Source organism: Medicago sativa, chromosome 4 (assembly GCF_051527215.1).
Source record: "Medicago sativa cultivar Bolivia chromosome 4, Bolivia_mono, whole genome shotgun sequence".
In the NCBI taxonomy this organism is placed as follows: Eukaryota; Viridiplantae; Streptophyta; class Magnoliopsida; order Fabales; family Fabaceae; genus Medicago; species Medicago sativa.
The window spans coordinates 75,340,142-75,361,701 of NC_140752.1; the positions used below are offsets into that span (position 1 = coordinate 75,340,142).

At 34.0% G+C, this 21,560-nt stretch overlaps 2 protein-coding genes and 1 pseudogene across 8 annotated transcripts; 2 read left to right on the forward strand and 1 right to left on the reverse strand.

The window, feature by feature from the left end:
• Window positions 1–5,894: 5,894 nt before the first annotated feature.
• On the forward strand, window positions 5,895–8,886 carry LOC146931903 (Pentatricopeptide repeat (PPR) superfamily protein). The gene is made up of 2 exons (XM_085703481.1): window positions 5,895–8,441; window positions 8,547–8,886. Exon 1 carries the CDS (start codon window positions 5,912–5,914, stop codon window positions 8,009–8,011), a length of 2,100 nt encoding a protein of 699 aa, XP_085559607.1. The 5' UTR covers window positions 5,895–5,911; the 3' UTR covers window positions 8,012–8,441; window positions 8,547–8,886.
• A 63-nt stretch (window positions 8,887–8,949) lies between these two features.
• Window positions 8,950–10,018, forward strand: LOC146931904 (pentatricopeptide repeat-containing protein At1g09190-like; annotated as a pseudogene).
• Window positions 10,019–10,190: 172 nt separating this feature from the next.
• On the reverse strand, window positions 10,191–18,359 carry LOC146931905 (uncharacterized). Of its 7 annotated transcripts, none has more exons than XR_015006877.1 (16): window positions 18,292–18,359; window positions 17,603–17,964; window positions 16,029–16,106; window positions 15,705–15,760; window positions 14,644–14,763; window positions 14,450–14,520; window positions 13,742–13,835; window positions 13,385–13,588; window positions 12,812–13,063; window positions 12,185–12,293; window positions 12,021–12,088; window positions 11,292–11,419; window positions 11,059–11,128; window positions 10,857–10,931; window positions 10,689–10,780; window positions 10,191–10,491 (listed from the first exon to the last, which is right to left on the reverse strand). XR_015006877.1 is itself a non-coding variant. In XM_085703483.1 (15 exons), the coding sequence occupies exons 2-15, from the start codon at window positions 17,906–17,908 to the stop codon at window positions 10,416–10,418; spliced, it is 1,671 nt and encodes a 556-aa protein (XP_085559609.1). In that variant the 5' UTR covers window positions 17,909–17,964; window positions 18,292–18,359; the 3' UTR covers window positions 10,191–10,415. The 7 variants fall into 7 exon arrangements, 2 of the variants coding, with proteins under 2 accessions (XP_085559609.1, XP_085559608.1); XR_015006876.1 differs by having other exon boundaries at window positions 11,059–11,124; window positions 17,603–17,969; XR_015006875.1 differs by having other exon boundaries at window positions 17,603–17,969.
• Window positions 18,360–21,560: the final 3,201 nt, after the last annotated feature.

The window sequence follows — 21,560 nt, forward strand, 5'->3', positions numbered from 1 at the left end:
TCGTATGGGTAACTTGCAGGTAATGATGGCTTGTAGGTTGGTTGGCTCAAGTGTCTAGGGCTCTGATACATATTAGGATGGGGATTCGTCGCTAATGTTTTCGTTTTCTTCATTTCTTTTATGTATCATATTTTTGGGAAAAGACTTAATAATGGAGTTTATCGTTGTTGAATATAATGTTGATTACGTTGAGGCCTTTGTGCCAAGATTTTCCTTTATGTTGGATTTGGTTGAAATTGTATTTCCTAAAGAATTATTCCGCTGCAGTTTTGGAGATATTTTAAATGTTGATTTAAATAAATAGCTATTTTCTATTTATGAAATTTTGATTAGCAGTGTGACACTCCGTTGCATGGTTTACTCTAATTATAATAATTAATATTACGTTGTTGGGAGAACGGGGTGTTAGAGTTTTCTTGGTAAATTCTTTTTTGGAATAAACAAAAGAAATTTTATTAAATAAAGACACAAACCTCCTTGGTAAATTGTTTTTTTGGAAGAAGCTAAACTAACCCACCTAAATTGACATTGGAGTGAGTTGAACTTGAGACCTTGAGGAGGAGCACACTATCAGGTCTCAAGTCAATACCACCAAGCCAACTCAAGTGAGTATGAATGATATCATTGAATCGGTTGATAGCTGGATCTGGTAGGTTTGAATGATATGTGAACATCATATTTGTACAACCAAACAACTTATTTGCTATTTTTAAATATTTTTTTAACTGATTTCGATTTGCATGCTCCTAACAATGTTTTATGGTGTTGCATTAGTTGTTCAATTTTGGTTGTACAAATAACATAGCTCTGAAAATTAATACTCTTTATAAGACTGAAGGAAGTATTTAAATTAATTCTTCTTCCGGTTCTATATACAAGAGAACAAAGAGTCGGTAAACGTTTGTGTATTTCGTTTAAAATTACATAATTTTTTGTTAATCCGACTTTATCTTATATATAGGATCCAAAGAAGTATTAATTTTAAATAAATTAATACAAAATATAACATGTTATTGAAAGATTGGATGATTGATACATACACAATCAAAGATATCATTTACTTTTTATTAATTTTTCTTAATTTGTGCCTATATTAAGAAATTTGTATTAAGGAAAGTAATATTTTTGAATTTATTTAACTAAATTAACGACATTCATTCATTAAAGTTGATAAAGTTCATCAATATAACAAACATTCAAAGTCGTTGAAAACAAAAAAGATTTTTTTTGCTAATAAACTCACGATATTCAAGGTAGTAGTATAAAACGGCAAGATGCATAAATCCACATATGTTTAATTGTTTAGAATATTCATGCCTCATGATGATCTGCAACATTGATGAATTTATGCGTTCACAAATGTGACAAGAACACCGAAAATGTGCATGTGCACAAAGATAAGTCGCTCAGGCAAATGGAAACACATATATTGTGCATATGTGAAGGCACACATCACGCACGTGACACAAGTAGAAGTGGAACTTATAGAGGATTAAGATTACTAAGGGTTCTAATAACTTATGAGCCACTAATCATAGCAAAGGCTATACTACACACTTAGAAGTTACATTGATGCACATGAATTCTAAGGATACAATAAAAGGAATCTTGAGGTGTTACAAGTTACATCACTTAATTAACCTGACACACTAACACCTTCAACAGAGCAACTTGACGAAGAAGCATTTTGACTAATGTTAATTTAGAGTCCCAAATTTTCAAACATTTACAATTTTAGGAGATAAAATGGTGATTTACTCCTTTTTTGACAAAACTCTATTTTTTTGAGAAAAAACATCAAATTGAATTTAACTAAATATATCTGAAAACATATATGATACAATGATATTTAGTTAAGAACATCTTGCTCGCCAAAATTTTGGAAAGACTATGGATGTTTCAATGAATGTTTAAGACGAAATATGTATTATATAAGGGCCAATTCTATGTTGAGCTAGAGATCCCACAATTCTAGTCCATTTAACGTTGTTTCACTACTGCTGCTAACCTCAGCAGCCTTTTAAATCCCAACCATTATTCTACACTATGAACCTTCATCCATTCCACTTTGAAGGCATGGCAGCTAGATCTTAAAAATTTAGGACCTTATGGGTAAATTGTCAAGTGAATAATGCAAAGAGCTCACTTCCATTCCCATGGGATTGTAATGTCTCCTTTGTAAACTCTATTCACTTCTAGTGATTTATGCAAGTATGTTTTTATTTGTTATCTTTTCCATTTATGTTTTTGTGTTTAAGATCATTATGAGATAAAACACTTTTATGGTTGAAGAATGAGGAGGTTATAAATATGTTTGCATGTTAAGTTTGTTACAACATTTACACTTCTTTTAAAACAAGTTGTGAAAATAGAAATTACTTGAGCTTGAAAAAGGATAGGAATGAAACTACTTGTTTAATATGAGATACAATTTTACCCTCAGAAGAGATATTAACCTTGAAAGGTTGTTTGCATGTTTATCTAGACTTCTTGTCATATGAAAAACCAATCCTACCTCTTGAGGAGGAAAGAATCGAGACCTTTATGCATGGTTAACTTGGTAGTTGAAAACCTTGAAAAATGAGTATCCCTAAGTTAACCATGTGATAAGTGCCAAATTTATGACAAATTACATATTTATTCACGACACTTACTAACTTGTTTTGCAAGTAATCTAAGGAAAACCTCCCAATTTCATGTAAATACTTAAATTTATACTTATCATGCTAGACAAGCTACTACTCCCATCGGTCATATTTATACGAAACATTTGACTTTTTTGATTCATTGCATAAATGATGTATTTGGTCTTTATTCTATGGCAGATACATGAGTTACTCAATGAATCTAAAAAGTCAACTTTTTCTTATAAATAGGACCGGAGGGAGTAACTTCTAAGGGAGTATTTACCTATTTCATTTCAATTTTGTAGGTCTTTGTTGAAGATATTACAAAGACCTAAAGTTTTGTACAATGGCTAATTTGATAGGCGAGCAAAGCGAGTTAGAAGTGAGGCAAGTCAGAGAGTTTCAAAGGATTTTGGGTTGGAAGATTCGTTTGGTGAGCAAAGAGAGGAGTTCCCAGGAAAATGCAAGAGCAGATTCGCTAAACGAGAACCATTTCACCTACAGAAGCGAATTAAGGTCGTATTAGTGACCTTTTAAATAAACTGTCTCTTGTAAGAAGGGAAAAGTGGAAAGTAGTAGACATGGCAACGGGGCGGGGCGGGGGCGGGTTTTAACACACCCAGCCCCGACCCCGTCTGATGGTACACAGCCCCGCCCCCGCCCCCGCCCCCAGACCCGGCGGGGATAAAAAGACCACACCCAGACCTGCCCCCAACAGGGACGGGTTTCCCCGGCCCCGCACCCACCCCCACCCATTAAAAGTGTATTAAAAAAAAAAAATACAGCAAGCCTTTTTTTTTTACAACAGTAAGCCTGTTTTCATATTTCAATGGCAAGATAATTAAAACAAATTAACACTCTGAATATTATTTATACAGATATGTTATTACATTTATATATAACTCAGAAGGGAAAAAAACTGAGTTAAATTGAAATGCTATACTAATATGGAATATGACAATTAAGAACATTTGTATAGCAGCAGAACATAAAGTTGACATGTTTATTATGATGAACAAGGTGCTGAATCTCAAAGACATAAATTTTTCGAACTTGCTCAATTAAATTCCGTTAAATTATGATGAACAAGGTGCTGAATCTCAAAGACTAAAAAGGTGCTTGAATGGTAGGAAATAATTATTTGTTTAAAAGGGATAGCATGGATCTGTCATCTGTCGAACTAGTTGCTAGTTGACATGTTTATTTCCATATCAAAATTAACAAAAAATTAACAAAATGAACTTAACGGTAAAAAGTACAGTACAGCGGCTGAAGTAGGAATTGAAGAGGAAATTGACAAAATGAACTTAACGAAATTGATTGAAGAGGAATTGGAAGAGTACAGTACAGCGGCTGCTGAAGTAGTGAAGTGAAGACAAATGAAATTAGGTTTCACAGCTTTCTTCTCTTTATATACCCCTTCTAATTTAAGGAAAATAAGGGTAATAAGGTAAATTCTCATTCACGGGTGCGGGGCGGGGGTGGGTGCGGGGCGGGTGTGAGTATCCCCCGGCCCCGGCCCCGCCCCCGCATTAAACCTACGGGTTTTCCCCGGACCCGGACCCGGACCCGGACCCAGTTAATTCGGCTTTTCCCCGTTAAAATCGGGGCGGGGCGGGGGAGACCCGGCGGGTCCGGGTTGTTTTGCCATGTCTAGAAAGTAGTGTAGTCAAAGCTTGACATCTCTTAAATCTAACAACCAAGCTTTGATACCACTTTGTTAGAGGAAGAGAAGTACTTCTAAGATAAACTCACAATTTGTTTGATGACAAATGCCAACTACAAGAGAAGATTTATACGTCTTAGTAGATAACTCTAGAATCATTTCTTAGACCTTCCTAATTAAAACACATCTCTTAAATTTTATATGAAATTCCAAATAGTTTTAAACATCTTTAATTTTAAATTATAACAAGGTTATTGGGTTAGAGAAGACATAAATCGTTAAATTATTTTCATGGATTAATATTTTATATGAAATTCCAAATAGTTTTAAACATCTTTAATTTTAAATTATAACAAGGTTATTGGGTTAGAGAAGACATAAATCGTTAAATTATTTTCATGGATTAATTGAAGTTCATAATTTGGTTGGACAACAATAAAAACAGGATGTATTGAACTTAATAAGTTAGAGAAATGCTTAAATAACAAAAATCGTGAAGCACTAACAAACGATGTGGCGGACTAAAATCTTTCAATGTTTTTCTCTTTCCACCTATTTTTTATAGGGATATATTTCCTTATATTGGTTTACTCTTCACCTTATATCTTAGAAATTCCATTTCAATTTTGATCTCCATCTCTCCCATCCAACCACACCTACACTACACCAATCTCTCAACGCCACTCTTCGTCTTAGAAATATCAATTATGTGTCGGTGAGATCGTCGATGTCGGATTAACTTGAGCCAGCCAAGGACGTGATCGAATGAGCTAGTCTCCATGACGATGACTACACTAGTTTTGATGAGGCCCATGAGAGGAGAAATTATAGGCGAGGAAGAGGTGGAGGAAAAGGGTGAAAGGGACTAGCCAGAGATTCACCCCAGGTGGTCGGTGAATAGTTAGATGGATTCATCTCTGGTGTTTTTGTTGGTTTAGTAGGCATAAATGTGCGGATGCAAACCATTGATTAATTACCTTGTTTTTTATGATATAAATTAGTGTATGAATAAATATGTAGAAGTAATACGAAAGTTGAAAGTACGAGTATTCAAACCGATTCAAAATAAAACTGCAAACCGATCTAAAAAAAATTGAAAAATTGCATAAAACCAAAATTTATTGGATGTGTTTGGATAAATTTTTGTAACAACCACTCAGATCATATTTAGATCCCCTTTTCAAAACTGAATCAAACTACATATCTATTTCATTTTTGTCGCGGGAAAACTGCATCCATCAGTTTTAATACTTATTTGTATAATATATTACATTAATCTATTATGTGTTTTTTTAGCTGTTTTAACAATACCAGTTCGTTAAATTTAATCTATTTTATTACTATTTTATGTGTTTCAAACATTTTCGATTTTTTTTTCATAATTGTTATTTTTAGTATATTACTTTCTCCGATCACATTTATAAGCAACTTTTGTCTTTTTCAAATTCATTAAATAATTGATGTAGCTGTACTATATCATAATTCAGATACATCGATTATTTAATGAATTTTAAAAAAAAAAAATTTGCTCATAATTATGGTCCGAGGGAGTATGTTAATATTTTGAAGTACACATAAGGTAGTATGTTATTGGAACCCCCAAGAAATGTGATGAAGCATGTTGATCACACCAAGAATTCTTCATCGTCTTCCCTACAAAAAATGGAGCTACCTCACTTATCGCCACCACAGTTACCACCACCATGCACCCAACAACCACCTTCCACTTCCACTCCCTCCAACCATCCACCTCTTCCGCATCTGCAAAAATTCCACCACCGTCAAAACCCTCCACGCTTCCCTCATCATCTCCGGCCACCCCCCAGACACCACCCTCATCTCTCTCTACGCTTCCTTCGGCTTCCTCCACCACGCTCGCATTCTCTTCCACCGTCTTCCCTCACCAAACCACCACTCCTTCAAACTCATCATTCGTTGGCATTTCCTCAACGACATCCACTCCCACGTCGTTTCATTCTACAACCTCGCGCGAACCACTCTCGGTTCCTTCAACGATCACGTTGTTTTCTCAATTCTGCTTAAAACAGCGTCTCAGTTACGTGATATTGTGCTTACTACAAAGCTGCATTGTAACATTCTCAAAGCAAATGCTGCTGATAGCTTTGTTTTGACTAGTTTAGTTGATGCTTATTCGAAATGTGGGAAACTAAGGGATGCACGTAAGGTGTTTGATGAAATACCTGATAGAAATGTGGTGTCGTGGACTTCGATGATTGTCGCTTATGTTCAAAATGAATGTGCTGAGGAAGGGTTGATGTTGTTTAATAGAATGAGAGAAGGGTTTGTTGATGGGAATATGTTTACTGTTGGGAGTTTGGTTACGGCGTGTACTAAATTGGGGTGTTTGCATCAAGGGAAATGGGTTCATGGGTATGTTATTAAGAATGGGATTGAGATTAATTCTTATTTGGCTACTTCTCTTTTGAATATGTATGTTAAATGTGGTGATATTGGTGATGCTCGTTCCGTGTTTGATGAGTTTTCAGTTTCAACTTGTGGTGGTGGTGATGATCTTGTTTTTTGGACGGCTATGATTGTTGGGTATACTCAAAGAGGTTATCCTCAAGCTGCGTTGGAGTTGTTTACTGATAAGAAATGGTATAGGATTTTGCCAAATTCGGTTACTCTTGCAAGTTTGCTCTCTGCTTGTGCTCAATTGGAAAATATTGTTATGGGAAAGTTACTTCATGTTCTGGTAGTTAAGTATGGATTGGATGATACTTCATTGAGGAATGCTCTTGTTGATATGTATGCAAAGTGTGGACTTATTTCTGATGCGCGTTGTGTGTTTGAAACTACGGTGGATAAGGATGTTGTCTCTTGGAATTCGGTTATTTCGGGTTATGCACAGAGTGGATCAACATATGAAGCTCTTGAGCTCTTCAATGGGATGAGAATGGAATCGTTTTTTCCGGATGCAGTTACAGTTGTTGGTGTTCTCTCAGCTTGTGCTTATGTTGGTGCTCATCAAATTGGTTCGTCCCTTCATGGTTTTGCCTTAAAGTATGGCTTGGTATCCTCTAGCATCTATGTTGGCACTGCGCTGCTCAACTTTTATGCAAAATGCGGGGATGCAACGTCAGCTCGCATGGTGTTTGATGGGATGGGAGAGAAAAATGCCGTGACGTGGGCTGCAATGATTGGTGGGTGTGGCATGCAAGGTGATGGAGTTGGATCTCTAGCTCTCTTTAGGGATATGTTGAAAGAGGAACTTGTGCCTAATGAAGTTGTCTTCACAACTCTATTAGCGGCTTGCAGTCATTCAGGGATGGTTGAAGAAGGGTTGATGATATTTGATTTCATGTGTAAGGAGTTAAATTTTGTTCCTTCCATGAAGCATTATGCATGTATGGTTGATCTCTTGGCACGCGCTGGCAACCTCCAAGAGGCATTGGATTTTATCGACAAAATGCCTGTTCAACCTGGTGTTGGTGTGTTTGGTGCTTTTCTCCATGGATGTGGACTTTATTCCAATTTTGATTTAGGAGAAGTGGCAATTAGAAGAATGCTGGAATTGCACCCCGATCAAGCTTGTTACTACGTGCTCATCTCAAACCTTTATGCTTCGGATGGAAGATGGGGCATGGTTAAGGAGGTAAGAAAGATGATAAAGCAAAGAGGATTGAACAAGGTCCCTGGTGTTAGTTTAGTGGAGATGGATGTCAACAATACTACACATGTCAATGTGGCAGTTTGATCATATCTCCGTTGTTCACGATTGGGTGATCATAAAGGAAAACTACCTGCTTGACAAGCGGCTGGACTGGTTTTATGATCACCCTACTGGAGATGTGCAAGTTCCAAAAATGAGTCTTGTAAAGCTGGAGATAACCGTTCAGGCATAAGATTCGAAGAGCTTGGCAGGAGCTGATGGGTCCGAGGAGGTAAAGTGAGCAAAAGATCAGCAGAGTTAGTAAACGGCCTTGTAGTAGAAGCAAGATTGTCTAGCTCGAGAGTCTACATTAACTCATTGAGTTTTCATATACTCAACTTCAAGACTTGAATCTAAGAGTTTACTTAATATAAAGAAACGTGTTAATGATGGACTCATAAGAGAACAATGGCAGCATGGACATAATCTGTGTTTGGCTGATTATGGAAGAGATGAGGGATAGAGCGATTCTAAGGTGAAGAGAAAGATAATGATATAATCCAATTTTCATGTGGGTTACTTTTTGCTGTTCCACAGATCTTAACAAATTTGTGTGTGGTCTGTGTTTAACTTTATCCAGATGCAAAGCTGAAAGTAGATTGATATGTGAATGCTACTGCTAATGGTATCTTTGATTTGGGCCTGTCTTTAAAAGGGGGAAATGTTGGTTGCAGAATGGTCATGCTCAACATACACTACTTTCAACAAAAATAGTAGATTTGGCTACTTCAAGTCACTGCTTTTTGCAGAACTACTCACAAACATACCAAACAGTAGGCATAGGCGTCACAGTAAAATAACAAAATTGTTGGAAACAAATACTTTTGACTGTAATACTTGAATTTGTCGGATAATAGTACATTATGTAGTTTACATTCATGATATTTTATTTGAAATGATGAATATATTTTTTTCATTTATTTAGTTGCAATCACATTATACATCAATCCTTTTCCAGAAAAACATAGGTACATCAAACGAACATGCTGGCACTATCCCACGAAGTTGTCATTCCCACTGAAAAGCTCAAACATTGCTCATCCTCTGTTTTTGTGCTTCTTCACTCTCGCTCTTCATCTTCCATCACAAATCCTACCAACTTCCTAAACCTCTCTCCAGGGCCATCTTTCTCTTCCTCGTCTTCTCCAAATCCATGCATACATTTTCCAATTTGGTGCACACGTCTGATTGGCCACTACATATCTCGAATCAATCTCCTTGCCTTTCACCAACTGCATAATCCAAACACCTTCCCTTTCGATGCCATCATCAGATTCCTCGCCCAAAAGGGTTATTTTCTTATTGGCGCTCACTTTTGCCCAATAACTTAACCTTCTCTTTCATTCTCAAGGCATGCTTTAAGTCCAAAGATGCAAATTTTGTTGAACTGATTCATACTCATTCAGAAAATGGGTTACATATGCATGGCACTTTTGTGATAATTGTTTTGTGATAATTGGGTTGTCACTCTGTATGTCAAAGGTTTTAAGAATTTGATGAAATTCTTGACAAAAGTGTAGTTAGCTGTCGGACTTCTTTGATGGTTATGCTCAGTCTGGTCAGAGTGAGGTTTTGCAGCTTTTGCTTGATGATTAGGCAGAATTTGTGACCTTAAAATGATACTGTGGTCAGTGTTTTTATCAGAGCTTGTTCCAGCCTTATGATAGCGAAAATTGAGAAATGGATTTATGTTCTATCTAACTGATCGATGATGGCACGAGTGCTAGAGAAACTTGGCATGATTCAGTTAATACGGTTTTAGTTTTTTTGTTTGTTAAGTGGGGAAATGTTGAGAAGAGTAGAGACAAGTTTGAGAAAATTTCTGCAGTAGGAAAAAGAGGTGTGGTTCCTGGAATGCTATGATAAGTGCAGATGTTCAAAACGGTTGCCCTTTTGAGGTTTAAATTTTTTCCGCACTATGGTAGAACAACTAAAAGCTAGACCTAACCATATTAATAAATAGTAATAATAATAACAATTAATCGCACTCAAACATTCGAAAGTACTATTTAAAAATGAGAAATGATATTTTGACAACCACTTTTTGACAACTTTTGGACAACTTTCTCTCTCATACTCACATGATGTTGTTATCCTCTCTCTTACTTTTTCTCTCTCCATTGTTTTTGACCAATAAGAAGTGAGAAAAACAAGGTTGTCAACAAAGTTGTCATCAAATGGATGTCAAAATATCATTATTCTTTAAAAATACTACTACTAATAATAACAATAATAATATGATTTTATTCAAAATACGCTTCTTTGAATGTACAAGACAACAGGCAACCATCTAGCTTTCACATCAATTACATATAGATACAGAGAAACTTATCGTTACTTCAATGATTATAAAAAGAAAAGAATGCTACACATTACAAAACACATAGCCCCCACTGGTTATGAGGGAGAGAGTAAGGGCAAAGGAAAATAATGAGAAAACTGCATGCGGTCATGGTCTATCATACACAAATTTTGTCCGGGGATCCGCAATGACACCCTTCCCTCCATTCACTTCTAAGTCATGCCTGCGTGAATAGAAGAAGTATACAACAAATTAGTAAGTTCACCTACTCGTGCGGCGATACCTTATTAGCAAAGGAAATCCCTAATATGCTAGCATTATTCCCACTCCAAATATGTTTAGAAGCCATAAATTGAAAGCAAAGCATTGTACAAAATATAGATTAGAATAAAATGTTGATAATGAAAACAAAGACTCAACTGAAACACAAAATCAGGGATGGTCAACTGTTCACGAGGTACATATCTAAAGAGCTGCAGAAGTCGATCAACATATACTACTTTCTTCCAAACCTGAAAATTAAGTTTTAATATTATTTAATATATGTGAATATGATATCCTTAAATATATTTAGGTTTCACTACATACCACATTGTCCACAAACATTTGAAGTCCAAGTACTGCTGCTTTTAGTCCAAAAGTTGGATGAAGTATATATATTGCCTACACATATCAGATTGAGAATACAAAACAGAGATTGTAAAAGGTCAAAGCATGATCAGGGCAGTAGAGATAGTTCATAGTTGTCCCAATCCTTGAAAAAATAAAAAATAAAATAAATAGTACATACATGCAAATTGCGCTGATGCTTCCGACCAAGTATTTGTTGCAATCTTTTCATCCAACCCAGGTCCGGCTGCCTAATACCAAAAGAGGATGAGAAAGGTAAAAATAAACTGTCAACAAACAAGTATCATGGGATTTTCCCACAAACCAGGAGCAACTAATAAACACACGTATTATACACAGTTCACAAAGCAACTTGCTCTTCAAAATGTGATTCTCTTCCAAATCGTCCTTTACCTTTTTCTTTCATTCAAGTATGCTTTATTTCAGTTGCACAACTTCAATTCATGTTAACACTATCCAAAAAAGGTCTCCTTGCCTATATTTAGTGTAGCCTTATACAAGTAAACAAGTATATATGCCCTCTGCAAAAAATGCATTTAATAGCTAAGCCGTCCTCAACAAAGTAGCATAAAGTTGCATTGAATCAAAACAAAGGGTTGTCAAATTTAATATTGGGCTTTGTATTAAGTCTTTTTTTGATGAGTCAGCTTTGTATAAGTCTTTGTAAAATAAACAAAGGTACATAACCACAAAAAGTTAAGTCATTGCATGATATCATGCCGCTCATGGCCCAAGCCAATGGCCAGTAGATTTTTCTAGGAACTGTGCAAAGTACTACAGTAACAGTAAAAGTTTGGAAACCAACATATTATTACAACAAAATGTTCAACTAATATTCCATGTCTTGACTATTGAATTTCTTGTTCCCTTCTCTAATTATATTAAAGCAGAGGAGATCACCAAAACTTAGGCTATTGAACAATTTTAATTCATTTGACATAGTGATCACATAGTTCAAACAAAATAACAAGCTTGCAAAGGAAAACAAGCCATCACTGCTTGCACATTCAAATGTTTTCCAAAGGAGACAATCCTCAGCATATTGCAAAATGCAAATATATTATATTTTATGAAAAATCAAACCAATCAATACATCCAAGAATTTAAATATTTAATACTTACATCTGCAGAGATGCAGCGGAGTGGAAGTAAACAATAGTATAAGGTTTCTGTATTAACGCCTCGAACTCCTAAAGTTCAACACAAACAAAACAAAGCTCAGAAATTATCAACATAATGCTTGCAACAGTAAAAGATGTCCCAGCTTAAGTGCATAACTCAATTACCTTCACTACATATAACACAAATCGTTCCAGATCAAGACACCTGAGCAAAAAGTGAGCCCCCACAACAACCATGACAGGACGACCCTCACTGTCCACACCTCCACGATAGCTGGAAAACGTAACGATCTCGGTCACTAAATGCAAAGACGAATAAAAGAAATCACTTCTGGTTTGCCCCTGACCTTGAAATGGGGCAACCTCTTCTCTACCTAAACTTTTTTTTCCCCAGGGAAAAAAAAGCAAAGATCAATCTGAACACATGCATGAAGCATTCACATTGATTGGCTAAGGAAAGAAAGAATAAATGAAGTTTTACATAGAATAAAACTTCATTATTCATTTAATGATGGTTGACGTCTGATAGGAAAAAATATTGTCATAAGTCAGATATCCCAAAAGCTTAAGCTGTTGAGTGAAAATACATGAATAATTTTTTTACTTTTGTATTTGAAGCACTCCACATGCAAGAGCCCATTGGGGGCTTCAAGCATTGACAATGCGTTGGCTAACTCCACCTTGTAATGGAAGTTAAATTTTATTTAGAAGAACGAAGACAGAAATGGTTAAAACCGATTTATTAGAACTCGGAGTAGTGCAAAACAGATGATGAAATAAATGGACACTCACACAATTTTCATTTCTGCAATTTCAGAAAGATTTAAAGAGTTTGCTTTTGATAGGTATCTAGAGTGAAGAGAATATTCTTCAGCAGCAGACAACGGAGGCCCCTCAATGTCGCCATATCCAAGTAATTTAGCACAATTAAAGCTTCTTTGTGCTTCAGCAGTTTTCTCCCACTGCTCCAGACGCCTTTGATCAGGGTCTTTAATCAAGGACATGAAGGCAGGATCCAAAAATGAATCTAAATTTGATGAATTCCTATAACACATGCATCAAGAAAATTTTGCCAGAAGTAAGATTAAAAAATGTGTGATGTTCTATTTAGTCAAATACAACAAAAACACTCAAGCGCATACAACTAAATTGCAAGCAAATGAATCTTAATATGCTCAGACGCATTCTCAGAGGCTTGTAAACTTTTAATAGAAACTGTTAAATATATTATATGGTCATGTAAACCAACATTTATATATGCTTGGATCGATGATGCATCCTAACTCTCTGGACTCCTAGTATATATTTTCACAATGAAACATGCTGAGAAATAAAAAAAAATGAAAATTTTAAAAAATTACTGACTTTCGAACCAGGCTAATATCGCTGACAGGAATATCAACTCCAGCATCAGGTGATCTTGAAACACTCTTTTTAGGTAAAGGCTTTATTCTGATTTTACGCTCATCTATGATGGTCTCACCATTTTCATCCCCCACATCTGCAGGAAGTTTTGACAAAGCAACTTGCTCCTCATGTTTATCCCGGGGAAAGTAAAGTGGAAGCAGCCTACATGAAACAACATGCACGGTAAAAATAAATAACACAGAGTCCAAAGGCCATGTTGAAAAGAATATCAACCAAACCTCCATAACCATAAGAAAATTTGTGTCAATAAGAAAATTGCAGATATCAAAGAAAGGAAAATAATGCTGAAAATACCTTTTATATATTTCAGTATCCGTTGTGCTAGTAGTGCAAAATACGACAGCTGTTATGTTATTTTTCTGCTTTTCAAGAAATCGTCGCACAGTTCCTGAATAAAAGATATCAAAAGGAAGGAAAACAAAAGAAAATTTAGCCTAAGAGTAACATGTCATCCATCAACCATCTGGAAGTAATTTTCAGCTTAACAGGAATCAAATATATACTATATACATTCCATAGGGACATGATAATTAACTTGAAGTCTTCAGGATTCGTACATTATGGTAGAATTGCTTATGAATGGAAAAAATAATAGAAATATGATGCACCCATGAATTATGTTTTCTTAGTCAGGCTGCACCTGTCATTCGCATGATCGGTAATCTAAACACCACTTAGTAACATAGAAAATCAATTAACGCAGATTGTGAGGAATTGACTGATAACTTGAAGAGAGAGCACAATTTATCATTTTATTTCCTACTCTCTCCTTCCCTCCGAAATTTGTTTTTCTTTATTATCAAGTCAGCAACTCATTTTTCTGATATTTGGCATTAATTTCTAGTATTTTATGGATGGTTGGAACTTAGTGGAAGAGCAATAATGATCACCATAAATTCAATTTCCATGATATTGGCAGAGTTAACCTAACTAATGTATGAGGTCAAAATATGACAAGAAACAAATTGAAAAAGTACAATCATGTAAAAAAGAAAATCTCACTTATAGCTACATGAGCAGCAGGTTCTCGGGGATAGTTCTTTGCCTCTGTATAAATACAACCCATAGCAATGCTACATAAATATATGACTAAATAAGTAAGTTGTGAATCTTCAAAAAAAACATTAGATTGCGAAAAACAATAAATGTTGCAAGAAAATAAACAACTTAAATAACAATTTGGGGCTATGGGGAACCTTTGAAGTCCACTGTCGACTAAAAGCTCCAGGCAAGAACGGTAGCAATGACTTAAAGCATTCTCTGCAGCAGTATGGTACTTTACAGCATATTTAGGGCCAACAGTGTGGATAATTCTCCTGCAGAAAATTTATTAACGTAAAGATCGTGGTATAGTTCAATAACAAAAGATAGAAATGTACAATGCAACAACATAATTTGTGCAGCAGGACATATTAAACATCTCACGTCCAGACCACAGGAAAATTAAAAGCATGTAGTTTAACATTTACAAGTAATATATAAATGGGTTAATTATGTTTCTAGTCCCTATAAAATAGCGACCTTGTAAGTTTAGTCCCTACTTAATTTTAATAGCATTTTTAGTCCCTAATTTTGTTTTTCTGCACTGAGTATTAGTCCCTACTCAATTCAAATTTTTTTAATTTATGCTTAAACTCTTAAATTTTTGAACAATTTTTTGCAGACATGTTTAGAACATTACTAAAAGTTCGTCCGCAAAAAATTATTGCAAAATTTGATTTCTACATCCAGATTTTATTACTTTTTAGCTTTAACTTTTGTCGTTTTAAAAAATTCATATTTAATTCATTTCATGTCAGAAAATTCTAAATTTTAGTAAACGAACCTTTCATAGTGTTCTAATCTTGTCTCAAAAAAATCGTTCAAAAATTTAAGAGTTTAAGGATAATTAATCAAACTTTGTTTTAGCAGGGACTAAAATTATAAGTAAATTTTTTTTTATAGGGACTAAAAATGCTATTAAAATTAAGTAGGGACTAAACTTACAAGGTCGCTATTTTATAGGGACTAGAAACATAATTAACCCTATATAAATCTCATGGCCAACAAACACCATTCGACAAAGAAAAAGAAAGTATGGCAGAGCTCCTTTCAATAATGCAACAACACATACTTAAATACATTCAGAATGTATATTCTACCAACAAGAACAAAAAACTGTAAACCGTGATTAATTGCAGAACTGATCTACTAATAAAACAGAAACTATTGCTTCTTCAGCTTGAAAAAGTAAATAAAAGGAGGCCAGCAATCAAACCTAGCAGGAAGGTCATATGCATTGGTAACTTTAGCCATTCCTGTTCGACATCCACCCTGTTAACACTAACGATGCATTAGTTCATATTCTCGAGCATCATATCCAGGAAGTTTCTTCGCTGACAATTAACTGAAGTATGAGTGTACGACAACTTAACTGAATCAGCTTTTTGCAAGTTTATGACACAGTGAACCACAAATAATAATAAAAATACAACTGATAGAAGAATAAATAATAAATTTGTATCTTATGTCCCAAGCTCACATATTATCAACATCTAACATGCGAGCACATAATACAAAGTTGCTAAATAATTAACTATACCAGAGTCGCACATTCTTCTGCAAGACCAGGTCCAGCTGCATCATGCAATCCAGGGCTGCTGTGTGCTTCATCCATATTCTGCCAACCATAAGAAATGAAAACCAGGTAGGAAATAAGATATTATTACCCTCCTTTTATTTACTGGAGCTCAGTACTAACATGCGTCAAAGCATCACTATATTATGAATAAAGATATATCCTCCTGATACTTAATAAGTATTGAATCAAGAGATGGGCAAGTTTCATATCTTGAGAATCATTAGGAAGATGGATTGGGATTTATGAGGATATAGAATCAATGTCATATTGTGCAGTCAAAATATAAGATGCACGATATAAATTTAAAATTATAAAATATTGATAGGTCTCATGACAGTGTCAACAAATTTTTTCAATATAGCTTGATACCCAGTTGCAAGTAGCCGCAGTAATACGAGAGCAAGGAAAAGACGGAAAAAAGGTCAATTGTCAACTTTATTTATTAAGAAGAAGGACCGTGGTTCTGTTGCTTGATAATTGGATGAAAATGGCTCAATGTTGTTTGATTGAATCAGCAAAACATAACCACCAACCTATAAAGTTGTTGCTTTTAAATACCGAAAAACATATTTGCATTTCAGCCATAGACTTTTAAATTACACAAAAAGTGTCTCTAACAAATAATAACAACAACCAGAATCTTTTCTTACTAGGTAGGGTCAGGTACATAGATCAAACAATGTCATTAAGTTCTATCATCTGTTAATTCCTCAACAAGTCCTTTAAGATGTAAGTCTTTATGATGGTTCACTAAGCTACCATTTGATTTTCCCAAAAAAGGACTGGAAAGCACAAAAATAATGGTCTTGTATTTGATTTAAAAATTTGTCATGAGACAACATCAACCAAATGAAGACTGACTGGAAAAAAGTTCCAACACAGTTGCTCATAGAAAAGTGGGTGACAACTTTCATCTTGTGGATGTGAACAGCAATTAAAAAAAACGTCAAAATTATATATCCTTCCTTTTTCCTCCGAACTCCCTCCATCTACGATAATAACAATGAAAACATTGTCACTCCCTAGGCTATCCATTGTCACAAAATTCTTTCTGCTCTACAACTTTCTAGACGAATTCATACCATATTTTACCTCCTATGGATATTCTTTTTAAGGAATATTACTTCCATAACTGACCTGCCTCGTATAATATTGATATGGTTTTCTGAAACACGAGTCTACTCTCTTAATCTCTGTTCAATTACATTTTCTCATAGTTCCATAATTATGACTTTTGAACATAATCCCTCTATAGTTAGCACAATCATAATATATCCCCTGTCCTTAGAATCGACTGAAGTGCTTTTGAACTTCATCTCGAATTTTCTTCAACCTGATTTTCTTATTAAACAAGTTTTTATATCCATGTTATAAAACCATTGGAGGAGAATTCTAAATCATTCAATAAAATTGTCTGTCATCTTAGTTTGTTTCTACGAATTTTCCAATTTTGTTCTCTACATTCCTACATTCTAACAATCAATAAAAGAAAACTTAACCAATAAACTAAACAAAAAACGCAAAATACCACGCACCTCATTCGTCGAGTTTACAACAGCATCCACCTCAAGATTCCACGGATTCCCTCGCCACAAATAAATCCTCGAATTAATTTCATGATCAACAGGAAACCTAGACACGGAGGTACTTCCATCTGCTCCTGACGCGGATGCTAAAGGATCAGGAAAATATGAACCAGACAACGGAGAATCTCCAATTTCATACCCTAACGATTGATCGGTATCATTCCATCGCGGAACTTGATCTAACGTCACAACAGAGTCTCCACTGTCATCAGTAGGTAATCCACCGCGAGCTGAAACAGCTACAGGCCTATGCATTCCAGTGTTTCTCCAATTAAACAGCACTATTCCACTTGTTCAATCTTCTTCAATTACTATGCTACATGAATTATCAATAATCTAGCATTAATTCTCATAAGATAAGCTACAATTACTACTTATACTAATAATTATATAAATGATCAAAGAGAATAAGATATTGAATTAACCATATAATCACAAACAAACACTTCAGGTTTAAGCATATAAATCAGAAATTATATTCCAGATTAATAAAAAGAAACATATAGTTTGAAATTCACGATGTGTAATTACGAATAAATAGAATAACTAAAGCAGATTAGATATAATTAATTAGATTAAAAAATCTATAAGATGTGTGAGATAGGAGAATAAAGAAGACGAAGAAGAAGAAGAAAAACCTGAAATTGAAATATGAAAAATGCGATAATTGAGATTGGTTTTGCTGAGACGGTAAGCTTGCAAATGCAGAGTTTGTATTATTGAGTATTTTTTTTTTTTTTTTTTTTTGAGGAAGAATTTGTTATTATTATTTTTGATTAAAAAAAAAAAAGGAAGGTACCTTATAATTACGACAAGAGAAAAATGAAAATTTTGGTTTTGTCTTTCACTGCTGTTTTATTATTATGTGGTGAGGTAAATCGAATCAACGTTGAATTGGTGGAATTGCAATAGAAGAAACAAAATAATCATAAGCTGTAAATTTCAAATTTTTTGTGTAAATAAAGTTTTTTCAATTTGTACCAAAAAAAAAAAAGTTTTTTCAATAGTAGTCAATGATTAAAAATACAAACTCTTGTAATAGTTTTATGAGAATGAAAACTATATAATTGATCGAATGAGACATCCAACATGATATAAAAGACAAGTTGCACGTACAACAAGAAGAAAAACAAGTTGCATCTGTCTATAGACTAATTTAAAGCAAGTTGCATGAGTTGGTCATACTTTTATCTACTATTATAAATAGACACTTCTAATATATTGAATTTGTCTTTTTAAAAAATAAAATAAACAAACACTTTTAAATTTCATACAATCATTCAACATCTTATTTTCTTTCTATCTTCTTCTTCTTCTTCTTCTTCTTCTTCTTCTTCTTATTCGATCGTCAAACTATCACATTACTATTTTTCTCTCTGTTTCAATAGGTATACACCTACATAGGGTATACACAAAACAATTTCCTACTTGTATGGTGTACAAGAGAGAGATACTCGAGAATTATCCGCAATATTTGTTAAGTATTTGATCAATTTCATTTGTTTCAACTATATAAAGAAACTTAGTTTAACTAATAAACAAACTTATTTGAACAGGGTGAGTCTAAACTTTACGAACTCAACAATAACAATTTGATATTTTTTTTTATCTCATCCGGCTTATCGTGCGCTCTTTGAAAATCAGAAAATGTTCTTCGATTTTCTGATTCTAAAATTCATATTTCAAAGTGCAAAAAATTAGCCACGATCATTTTAGTCATGATTCAACCGGACTAACTGCTTTATTTAGGATATTTACCAATTCAGATTATGGAATCCGGACATAACAAGTACTTTAGATTTTAGGATCTGAACACCCCATTTACATGCTTCGAACTCCTCATGTACAAAAAATTGATGGGAAAAAACGTGAAATTTAATTTTGACACGACATGTTTGAAAATGTAAAAGGAGTGTTCGAATCATGAAATCCAAATGTTTAAAAATACTTGTTTTATGTTCGGATTTTGAAATATGAACGCGAAAAAAATCCTGAAAAATAGTTATGTTTGAACTGTGGCTAAAAACAAATGTGGCCATTTTTTCTCTTTGAAAATAGCTGAAAAATTCATTTTGAATTTTTGAATCCAAAAATTCAAAGACATTTTCGAATTTTTCGAGGACGCATGAGAAGCATGAAGAGTGGGATACGAAATTCTTGAACAATTCACAAATAAAAAGTTGGACAACTTCTAAGCCAAGGAAAAAAACAAGACCAAAATCCTTGTTTTAGTCTTATATAAAAATATGTAAAACTTCATTTACAATTGAGAGTATTAAAATTATATTTTTCATATAAAAAAACAAATTTTAATTTTTTCATTACTAAGAAAACAAATTTATATTTTTCAAATGAGTAATATCACACCATCAAATATATTAATTTGATAACATTAATGAATAAGAAAAAAAGTAATAAAAATTAAGCCCCAAATTGAGTTGTGGAAAAAAATCTAAAACTTGTGAAATAGAGGGATTAAATATCTCGTTGGCTTAAATATTTTTAAGGTTTAGTTTGGTGTCTTAATTCTATGAAAAATGTTTCATGGACATCCAAACATCTCATCAACATCTTGAAAAAGAAAGAAATAAAGATTTATGTCTTAATTCTAAGAAAAATATTTTATGGACACCCAAACATCTCATCAACACTTTGAAAAAGAAAGAAATAAAGATAATGATGTGATAGACTGATGATGCGGTATGAATATAGAGATAAAGAAAAAAAAATAGGACGTTGAATTGTTATTCGAATCATTTTGTAAGTCTAAAATGAGTAAAACAACTTCCTTATGTTATGTTACGTTATGTTTGTCAACGTAAGTCAATAGTTGATGTGAAAACAGACACAAAATGTTAACTAAAGTGTTAACTACTAATGAAATTGACTCAGTTGATAAGAAGTTGATTCATATTCTGCAAAGAGTAATGCTAGCAACACTCTCTCTAGAATGGTTATGCTAGCTTTAAACAATTGTGGGTCTACACTTTGAAAATTGTACCTACACAAAATGGTGGGACTTACATTGATTTCATCCAAAAAAATAGTGAATGCTAGAGAGAGTGTTGAAAAGTGAGTGTTGCTAGTATTCATCTTCTACGAATGTGTGAGTTCAACTTCCGTTTTCTCTTTGAGAACATTTTAGTTTGTGATTTGTTAGTATATATGTTAGCGCTCATTGAATCTTAAGACTTGCTCTAACCCTAATGAACTCGAAAGTTCAACTCACTCAAACCTGCTAAACAAAAAAAACTAACGTGCTAACTAAGAATAAGAATGAGCATTGCTATTTATCTAGAGAGTTTTTATCAAGAATGTATCAAGAAAAGATCTCAACCAATTAAATTTATTATTGAGTGTTGCTATTTACAGCGAACACTTTCTTCAAGAAATCATCCCGAGAAAATTTTGGCCAATCAAATTTTGGGTTTTAGCGGAATACATGGGTGGTGGGCTAAAAATATGGAGGTCAACTATCAAACATATGCAATGAAAACAGTACATGTGTATCGGGATAATTTCGCTAGCCTTTGTTCGCTGCAAATAGCATTTTTCTTTATTATTTGACGGAAATCAAGGGAGGTAATGATGTGTAATTAAAGAAAGATATTAGCAAATACACTGTCTTGAAACTTGATAAATTTTATCACTGTTTCTATCATTTCCCGAATAAGAATATGAGTGCTAAAGTAATTTGATTAAATGACTTCAACTAATTTGGCCACGGTGAAACTGATTATTTATTTGTTTTTTTTAGCAAGATTATTTATTTGTTAAAAGTTTTGAGATACACATAACCTTGAATTAAAAAACCAAGATATGCATAGATGAATTAGAAAAAACACTACAAGTGTGTATCCTTCTTCAACTAGATGCATAGAGTACTAGTTATTTTAGGAAATAACAA